Genomic DNA, 10,212 nt, shown 5'->3' with positions numbered 1-10,212 from the left:
AGGAGTTACAGATGAGTGACTTTTCCTAATATGTGTCAGTTTTAGCAAGCTAATATTAAATCAACCTGAAGGAGTTTTGTGAACTTTTTTCTCTTGAATTAAAAGTAAATGTCGCTGCTATAGATGCTAGTGAGATTCAGAAAAACAAATACTTGACAAAAGGTCAAATTATAGACAAAAGATTGTGTGTTTTATGTGTTTAAGTGTTTCATCCCTCATCCCTATTCACCTAAAACAGAGAGACTGTTGTTCTCACGCCACTGTCATCAAACTGCAATAACTTAGTAATGGTCGTAAATACAGAGTAAATGATTACCAGAGAGACAACACACTGTATTTCTGTGCAAACACAACACTATAAAAGTGTATTTCTGCTTTAAATAAAAAGGTCTGACCAGTGTGGTATATGATGGCTCAGTAATGACGGGAACTATCTGTGAAGTTGAATAATTTATGGGTATCATTTATGGTTTGTCAAACATTGCCTTGAAGTGACCGCTGTCTGATGGGAAACACAGACACAGATTAAACCACACAAACAGACACGTACGCACGCACTCATGTTGGCACACACACACACGCTGAAAGAGGAGCAATGAGAAAACGTGCAAAACAGCTGGATAAATGAACATGACTGCACATGTGTACATATTACTACTTTATTGTTTTGTTCATTTGAATGATAAAACATTGGCAAAAATATAAACGTATTAAAACTGCATAGTACAACATAGACCCTTTCAAAGGGACCTTCAGGAAGCAACAATATAAATACACTTTTGGTCAGAACTTTAGTACCAAATTCTCATCATAAATACACAACATGAGACATTCAAACGTTTCCAGCATCATTATATTTCAACGAGAATAAATATGTCTCTATAAATGTGTGGTGAAATAGTGTCTTTATTGCTATGACAGTAAAAGAGGAAAGAGTTATTACAATCTGTGTAGGTTATGAGCTCTTACAAGGACTAAACAAACCTGAATTTTTCTGTTTTAAAATTCAAATAAAGTTTTTTTTAAGGCAGACACTATTGCAGGATTAAGGCTGCTTCAGTGATGTGTTTTATTTGGCCTGAGTTGCTGAAACACTCTTCATCCATACAAGTGTTCAAAGTGTCTTAGTATTAAGGCCCGACATAAGGCACTGCATCGCATGAAGAGAAAGGCTTAAGTGAAAAGTTGTAACGTTGTGCGCAGTGCAAGTCCTTGCCATCTTAATTTTTGTCAAAGTAAACAAGGGAAGGACATAAACAGCTGAACGGCAACGCCCCTCCTCATATAGATAAGTCATGTAAACAGGCAGTCCAGAGGGGCACATTTGTTATTTTTATCCTCGCTGTTGGAAAAAATAGATTTTAATGTGACTTGAAGTGCTCAGGAAGTTGATTCAAATCACTCCTTGTGCAGTAGATACATCACAAACATTGTTATCAGTCACACACTCTCCTTAGCGTCCATTTTTGTGAATTTTAAGTCAGTGATATTTCCATTTTTACGATAGGTGGTACATGCTGTAGCCCAGAGGCGCAGCGTACAGTCCCAGTGGTGAAATGGGCAGAATGGGTCTGTGGTGGTGGTGGTGAAAGGCAGAGTACGACTGTCCGTACAGTGACATAGCACCCAACGAAAGCGGTAGTGTGAACCCAGGGTGTAAACCTCCAGCCGCAGCAGCCGCCACCGCTGCCGTCTTTGCGTCAGCAGCCATCTTGAGTTTCTCCAGCTCGGCCTCCTGGAGCCTCTTGGCTTTTGCCCGGCGGTTCTGGAACCAGATCTTGACCTGGGTCTCAGTCAAGGTCAGAGAGGAGGAGAACTCGGCCCGCTCTGCGATGGACAGGTACTGCTTCTGCCTGAACTTCCTCTCCAGGGCCAGAAGCTGCGAAGTGCTGAAGGGCGTGCGGGGCTTTCGGTTGGTCTTGTGTTTCCTCAGAGGACAGGCGGGACTGATGTGACCTGGGATAAGAAGAAAAGGAGAATTTAGAGTGAGGGTGAGATTTATTTATTGGACTTTCATATAACTCCTCTTAAGTCTCTGTCTTGTCCTTAAAAGCTGGCTTTACTTTGACAAAAAAACAAAACAAAAACAACAAATTAATTCGACATAAAGTTTTGAGTTGGACATCAGGACACACTTGTATCTTTTAGGCTTTATATTATGAATGCCACATGTTTAATTGTGTTAGAAATACGTTACCCTCAACATATACCAAATATCTGGCTTACTTAGAGTTATTGGATCACTTAGCAGAGCCTGCGGGCTTTATATGTCTGACTATAAACAGGTCTGTCACACATTAGACAGCATTGCAGCACAGCGTGTAGAGATACACCATTAAACTGAAAATCTTTACCAACAGAAATAAAGTTTGACATACTCAAACTAAAATGTACCGTCCATATTGCAAGCTGCAGGTCAGGATAGTGGTCTCATTTAGAGTCTGTAAAGTAAAATACATGTTTCAAAATGTGTTAAAAACTTACGGGTCTGTGCGGAAAACGCGCTGCTGGTGACCCACGGCGAGCACTCCTCTGACTCTGATGTTTCGGATTTTACCGGTGAAGAAGGAGCAGCGGTTGAACTCTTCCTGCTCCCCTCTGGAAGTGTGTACTTCTCTCGGCACAGATACAGAGAGTTTAAACCCAGAGGAGACACCGCCACCTCCGGCTTACAGCAGGTGGACTCTCCGCCGCGACCCTCCGTCTTTCTCCCGGACATGAGCGCCTCTACGCTGAACGGATGATGCCGACGCACCGCCGGAGATTTCTTCTCCTCCGTTAAGTCCGCGCGCGTACTGTCCTCCTCGGACGAACTGCACCCCAAGTCGTTTAAAGTCTCCTGAGAAGCCATCTCTCCTCCAGGTCTCATCCGAGAAAACAAGTGAAATCCACGCGGAGCAGTCAGAGAGGGTAGCCAGCTCCAGCGCGTGCGATGTTGTGGAGCTGTCAAGTAGTATGTGGGAGTATGTACATGCATCACGTTGACACGGCTAAACTTTGACCAATCAGTGCCTCCTAAAATGTCTTTGAGTGAAGCGATGCTGCCTTCAGGGACCGTCGAAAACGGGAGTTGCCTGTTTTGTTTCAAGGAGTTAAACAGACCCTACAAAACGTATTCCTTTTTTCTCCCATACTATTTTTGTTTTTCTTTTTATCATTACCATTTCTAGGTAACCAAACTACAAAGGTCAAGAACAGCTGTGCCTATAAATATATTTTTTTCATTGAGTTATCTTGAGGTCACAAGTTAGTTATTTTGTTTTCCATAATACAAAACATTTTGTTCTTGCAAGAAGTGAATCTATCACATTATAAAAGGACACTTTATTGAAATTACAAAATTATTGATCTCGAGAAAACAATTTTTTGTTTTTGTGTCATCTTTTTTTTGCTTTACAACTCGCCTTTGAAGTTGCAGCTGGGCTAGATTTCTTCTTCAATGACAGGGACTGATCTCAAGGTTGCGTCTGACAGAAACGTAATAAGTGGACACAACCTCTTGCTTTCAAGGTGAATATTGATTGTCTTCTTTCCTCAAGATAAGGAAACAATTAACCCATGATATTGGGATAATAATTAAAAATCATTGCCAGCATGGTTATTCACAGCTTCTGTACCCAACACTTCAACTAATCTTCTAAAAAAAATATCACACACAGCTGGAGTACTTGAACGCAGCAAAAGTCTTCAAGGGTCACTGAAGTGGTTCAAGGAGGTTCTCACTACCCATGTAGTCAAACATTAGATCTGACAAAATCATATAAGAATAACTAGTCTGTCCAGCAGTTTCACTTCACCTAGTTATGATGTTCACAAACGATCCGATTCATTTAAACGGCTCTTTGGTGCGAACGACGGGAACCAAGTCATAGGTGAGAGCCGTTCTTTTTATAGTTGTGCCCAAATTTCACTGCTTGCCCTAGATCCAGTCCCCTTTATGCCGAATTACCACACTACTTTTTAACTGCAACTCCACTATACAAGGTCACGTGCAGCAAAGTCATGTCACCACAACAAAACGGTGAGCAACATTATAACCCTCTGCCAAGTTTGTTGTTTTTTCTTTGACAAGTCTGTAGTCTTACAGAGTTGTATCATAAACCTTTGCCAAATCAATGACGTTGATTAATTGTTCCTACATCATTCTGCTGTTTCCTTTTACATTTTAAAAGTGCAGAATTTTAAATATGCGTGTGTGTTGACACGCGAGAATAGAGTGCAGGCACGCTTGCCAGTCCGACCACTCTCTCACCTCTGATCCTATGGCTCTAAGCCATGAGATCCAGCTCCCTTCAAAGAGCCGTAATTCACAACACTAGTTGTTTCACCTGACAGCTGCTCAGTTTTGTATCATGGTAAAGTAAATCATCTTAAATGATGTTTAATGTTAAATAAAGTGTTTCAGGACTGTAGCTACTTTTTGTTAAGTGAAAAGACAAAAAGATTTCTTGGAAAACATGACGACATCACTTCTTCTCTTGTTGCCTCTTTGCTTTAATAAGTTGATTGAGGGAAAAAGCCATCAAAAAATAATAGCTGTGCTGCAGCATTATCACATGTTAAGCTTCAGTAATGGATTAGCTCTAACGCTAACCTCATGAGACTGCGTGTGTAAACACAGGGCCCCATGCGGATAATTATGGAGAATTATACCCGGGATGAAATAATGTTTATCATGTAATCCCTTTTCTTCTTTATCTGCCTCTGATTTGTTTGTTGTTCCCTTTATTGGGACTTTCCATCGTAACTCACAATGCCACTCTGTGCTATGCTAGAGCAGCTTTTCAAGGAGGCTGTCACAGTCAAATTACAGAGAAAATTACTTCACTAAATTACAGATTTACTTTTTCAAAATCCTTGGCACAGTCCAGCGGGTGTCTGAGGCGCGACTGGACCCAAAGGAGAGGAGACATTCGTATGTCGACTCATTCATCTTCTTGTCCTATGATTCAATCCCATTCTCTGCACACATTACACATGAAGTTGCTCATTGTGACCCTCGTGAAGCGACTCTTTGTGAAATTTCCACGCACAATTTCACGTAATGTCAGATGAAAGTGCCTGACTCCTGATGACAATTTCACACATGTTCCAGCGGCTTATCTGAAGAAACAGTCCTTTGAAGATGGGTGAAATGTTCTAAGCTGAAAGGATGTTTCACATATTTCAAGATTGTTTTTCCCATGGTCACGCTTGTTTAAAGCTTTCTTGTCTGTCGCCTAATTTCTCATATTTAACACCCAGGACATTATCAGTTGATAGTGAATCACTCCTTCACATTAGAAGGCCTCATCCACACTCCTGATCGGCTAATAATGTCTGAGTGGGAGAAGCCGGGATAGTTTGGGTTTGTGTGTGTTTGTCCTTCACACACAGCAGCGCAGCGCTCTTAGAGCCTCCCATTTCCAAAAGATTAAGTTGCCTTTGAGATTATTGTATTCAAAACTAACTGTAAGCACAGGGAAAAGTCTCAAACTACAGAGAGAGAAATACAGGCTACACATTTTTACAGTACAATCATTCTTTAAAAACACGCATTTGTACACGTTTCCCAACATCCCGCAGGATACATTTATATACAGCCAACATATTTGACTCTACATATTTATGTGCAGCCAGAAAGCCTGAGTATCCTGTCTGTGTCGGCCTGTGGAGCAGAGCTGCGTTCCCAGGAGGCCGCCTTATTAAAGTGGGGTTATTTCACAGACAATCAGAGGTTTGTGAAGGCGCCAGTGAGCGGCCAGATGAAAGGAGCGACTCCTCAGGGGAGAAACTGTTGCCTTTTTTTTTTTTTTTTTGCAGCTCTGTTCAGGATCCCCACCTCCATCCTCCTCCACCCCCTCCATATCTCTCTCTCTCTCTCTCTCTCTCTTTTTTGGCTGTGCCCGCACACCCGCAGGCACCTTGTCAGTCATTATTCACCGAACTCGTTCTTGGCTGAGTGTCAGTGACATGTTTCCTCCTTCCCTCTCTCCTGTCTTCTTTCTAGCACTATTTTGTGCTGCTATGTTTTGTTTATGTCTTTATATGTTACATATAATTCATCCCTTCCTTTCTTTCTTCTTCACCTTTACTGTATAAGACTTTGCTGTTTCAGTTTGTCTCTTCTCTCATAAATTCTTTATTCCTGGCCTTCATTTTTATTTTCTTCCTTCCTTATTTCCCTCCATCCTTTTTGTTGTGAAATCCAACTCCATTCTGCTCTTTCTTTGTTTATTTCTTAGTTTGTTTCTTTCAAAATAGAAAGATTTCTAAAGTAATTCTTGGCATTAGTGCTAATTTATCTTTCCAACCTGTTGCAAAAGGAAAACTGCCAATCACAGATCCTCTAATGACAGAAATATTTGGCACTCATTTAATTGTCTTATTTTGTAACATAACCCATCTGGCACCAAATACGAGCTACAGCCTGTACTGACAACAGATCTATAAACTGCTTCAGGCCCAAGTTGAGTTATGCTAAATCTGAGGTGTGCACAGTTGTGAATGCAAGGGAACTGATACACATACAGAAATGGGTATATATAATTAAATGCATGTCAAACATATACAGCGTTTTAGACATGCAAATTATGTATATGCAGCTTTGTGTGAGCATGGATCCAAAGAGAAGCAAGAGAAGAAGGGGGAGGAATAAAGGAAGGATGGGAGGAAGGAAGGAGGAGGGGTAGAAATGAGAGGGGCGCTCTCCTGGGTGTAGCAAAATTACCCACACATCCCACTTCCTTTTTTCCATAATATCATTTAAGCCTGATAATAACGAAAGCAATTTGTCTGAGCATGTTTGTGCGTGTGTGTGGATGTGTGTGTGTGTGTGCATGTGTCACAGAAGCCTCTGGTTGTGTGCGTCGGGCACACCTCAGAGCATTGTAATTACAGCAGCGGCTTTGAAGTGGTGGAATGTTTGGTCGGGATAATCAGCAGGCTGTGCTGCACTCACACACTATTTACATTCCCATTAAAGCGGTCGTTCACACCATCAAAGCAGTAAATTCATCCATACTGATACTTACCGGGTACAAGGAAGGGGAAGGAACATGTTATAACATCAAATGTGATGGGTTACATCAGGAAGATAAGTGCTTCGCAGTACAGTCATAATATGTAAATAATCTTACACGATATTAGTTGTTGAGATGTAACAGGCAATGAAGGGGACAGACAAAAGGACTTTAACCAGTCTTCAGGTTTTCAGGACTTTAACCTGAAAACAAATGCCTAAGAAAAGTGTTCTGTTTTTTTACTTGTTAAGATCATAAAAACCTTTCAAACAACTTTGGGCTATAAAACAAAATTGATTTTACTTGATATAATCGGCACCCTAGACCTCTCAGACACCCAGAAAACGTGTTCTGATGAAATTGCTTCCTATTTCAATGCCTATAGCACCTTTGTTGTTTCACTCTTCTAAACAGGAAGTAAGTTTGGAAACTAACCTCCACAAGGGCCAATCAAGGTGGTTGACAATTATGATATTCAAAAGATTTTTTTCCAATGTTAAACTAACAATCCCGAAGATTTGCATTTAAATAAATGTCTGTTAAGTCACTATCTGTCACCGAATGAGGTAACACAATGGTGATTGAGCCTTTGGCCCACTGATGAAAGTCTTTGCATTTGCAGTATTACAGACTGGTTGTCTGTGGCGACTTTCGTGGAAAAAATCACAAGCGGCGCCCAGTAAGTGACGCGTTTTCCATCACCCAGCAGTGGTTGGTCTGCCAGAGAGGGTAGGCGGAGCTAAGCGGCTGCTTTTCCGGTCTCTGCAAGTGTTGCGAGTAAACAGTAATCTACTATGGCTGAACAAACAAAGAAAAGATCGATGACTACAGATACAACTTCAACAATAAGTGAAAATCCAAAGAAAAACAAACAAATTCGACGCTCAGATGAAGGCAAACAGTCTAGAAGGGAAAGCAACTGTCAGCGAGGAAAATCAAGAGGTACAACCAGAGCCAAACGTGGACGTTACAAATGCTTTTACAATTACCGTTTATCGCCATGGGTGCCGCCAAAGAGAACGAAACGAGATTAGCACTTTAATCTCCTATGGGGAATTTGTGCAAAGTCAAATATAAAATAATCAAATTAATGCACACCGGTTTTTTTCTTTTTTTTTACCAGTAAATAATAATACATTGTCCATACAAACCATATAAAACATAACTCCACTAACTTTTTCTAAATTGGTTTGAAAACATTACCTCAGACTGCACAATTTATTGAAATATTAACTCTATATGTTTATATCTTTATGACACTAACTTAAAGTAAATTTAATGAACAATTGTGTCAATTTAAGTAGGAGTAAGTGACAAGTTAAGGTGACAGTTATGAGACATGTATGGGTAATAGCAGCAACATTTTAGCAGTATGGGATAATACAGTATGATATGAGGTATAAGGTATAGTATAGTATAAGGTGCAATATAAAACCAGAAATAGTTACAGTATGTATATATGTATATAATGTAGTATGATATGGAATTTTGAGTAAATAGTAAAAATGTAATATAAAAGTGAAATTGCAGTAGTATAGTAGTGTAATATAATATAGTATTCTATAAAATACAGTATGTGGTATCAATACTAATAATATATTTATAATGTAATAATTTATAGTAAGACTGGCAGAGTATTGGCTGTAATATGGTGTTGTACAGTACAGTCTTTTGCAGTATGTATGGTATAATATGAATATATATAACAAATACTATAATATAATATACTATATAATTACAGTAACATTAAGACTTATAATAATATAACATAGTGCAGTATAATATGGAGGTAAATAGTAAGTACAGTATAGTATATGAAGATATAAGAGTGTATATTAAGTCTCTCGTCTACACACATCCAGTCCTAAAACATACTCATGTTGTATAGCACTAAAGCTCCACAAACTTCTGTCTTACATACTTCTCAGTAAGACAAGTAACTCGTCAAACCAGTGGGACATGTTGCAAATGACTAACTGACACATAGACACTCAATGTAATCGCACTGTTTTCACACAGATTAAAATGATCTTAGTGCTGTCACCCACTTCACCCCTCCCTCCCTCTCTCTCTCTTTCTCCCTGTCCCTCTCTCTCGCCCTGAGCTTCCCAGGCCCTCCAAGCCTCCGCCTGTAATGCACCTAAATGACTACCTTGAATGCTACAATGGCGCCAGGGCCAATTAGCTGTTAACACTGGAGACAGATCTATTCAGAAGCCGGAGAATGAGGCCTCCTGTAACGTGAAAGATTGATGCCCACTTTGCTAATGACAAGAGAAGGAGGCAATCTGTTGCTTGACTCAGCCCTGGGCTATGTTACAGGATAGTCAGCTGATTACTGCGAGGCTGCAGAGGGGAGGGCTGAGAAAATTGGAGATGAAGTATAAGCCATTTTAGGGGTTGAATGGAGGACTTAAACGTACAGAAACACACTCATTTATATAAGTGTATGTTTGCAAGTAGTATAGGACTGATGTTTGGTAACCATAACACATTATGCCGAGTTAGCTATCCCTTTAATGTGCTTGGTTGGATAAGAACATCACTGTACGCAAAGCCGAAAAACAATACCAAAAAAACAATACAATGCCACTGTTGCTTGCTCATTGGTGGATTCATGTTAGAAAAAACTACAGTTCCCATAACAACATTGCACAGCCATAATGGTTGAGAATAACATGATATAAGCACAACACTTGTCACATGTCACCTTTATATAAAAGAGTTATCACACCATATCACAAATACAGAACAGCGTGAGCTGAGGCTGTCAGGGAGCACGCTGCTGCATGCATGTGAACACACACCTCTGCAAAGCATCGCTGAGCAGGAAATATGGGGCAAAGTGGTGACACCCAACTCAATCACACAGTCATATTGAAACATTTAGTCCGTGCCAAAAGGAATGTATCGGTACCTGTCTCTTTGTGATTATACTAACAAACTGTTCCTTTGAAGGTGGTAATTGCTTGGGTAATCGCCAGGTGCAATTAAGTTTTTGGAACTGTTCTCTGCTCTTTGATGGCGTTTTGAACGCTACGTAGCCTACCAGTATGTACTTATCCACTAATGCAGGTTCACAGCTTCACCTCAGCATAACCCGTCATTATCAGGTCCTTCTTTCAATTCAGGAGTAAAATATTACACCTTGAAGGGGTTTGGAAAGTTTTGCACATTCAAACTTTGTGGCCTCTTAACCTTTTCGTACCCC

General features: G+C 40.2%; 1 protein-coding gene across 1 annotated transcript; it reads right to left on the bottom strand.

The window, feature by feature from the left end:
• Positions 1 to 671: 671 nt before the first annotated feature.
• On the bottom strand, positions 672 to 2,869 carry msx2b (muscle segment homeobox 2b). The gene is made up of 2 exons (XM_069674020.1): positions 2,485 to 2,869; positions 672 to 1,956 (listed from the first exon to the last, which is right to left on the bottom strand). Exons 1-2 carry the CDS (start codon positions 2,867 to 2,869, stop codon positions 1,499 to 1,501), a joined length of 843 nt encoding a protein of 280 aa, XP_069530121.1. The 3' UTR covers positions 672 to 1,498.
• Between the last annotated feature and the right edge of the window lie 7,343 nt (positions 2,870 to 10,212).

The sequence above is a fragment of the Semicossyphus pulcher genome, unplaced genomic scaffold (genome assembly GCF_022749685.1).
Source record: "Semicossyphus pulcher isolate SPU_LCO1_2020_fin unplaced genomic scaffold, fSemPul1.0.p SCAF_10, whole genome shotgun sequence".
In the NCBI taxonomy this organism is placed as follows: Eukaryota; Metazoa; Chordata; class Actinopteri; order Labriformes; family Labridae; genus Semicossyphus; species Semicossyphus pulcher.
Note: the sequence above shows the minus strand (reverse complement) of the source record. Positions and strands in the feature narration are given on the sequence as shown.

Excerpts from the sequence above, each read along its gene's own strand:
- msx2b (XM_069674020.1), bottom strand. The coding sequence starts at position 2,869 with ATGAGACCTGGAGGAGAGATGGCTTCTCAGGAGACTTTAAACGACTTG. Across the intron at positions 1,957-2,484 it reads CGCGTTTTCCGCACAGACCC|GTCACATCAGTCCCGCCTGT; the intron begins GTAAGTTTTTAA and ends TTCTTATCCCAG.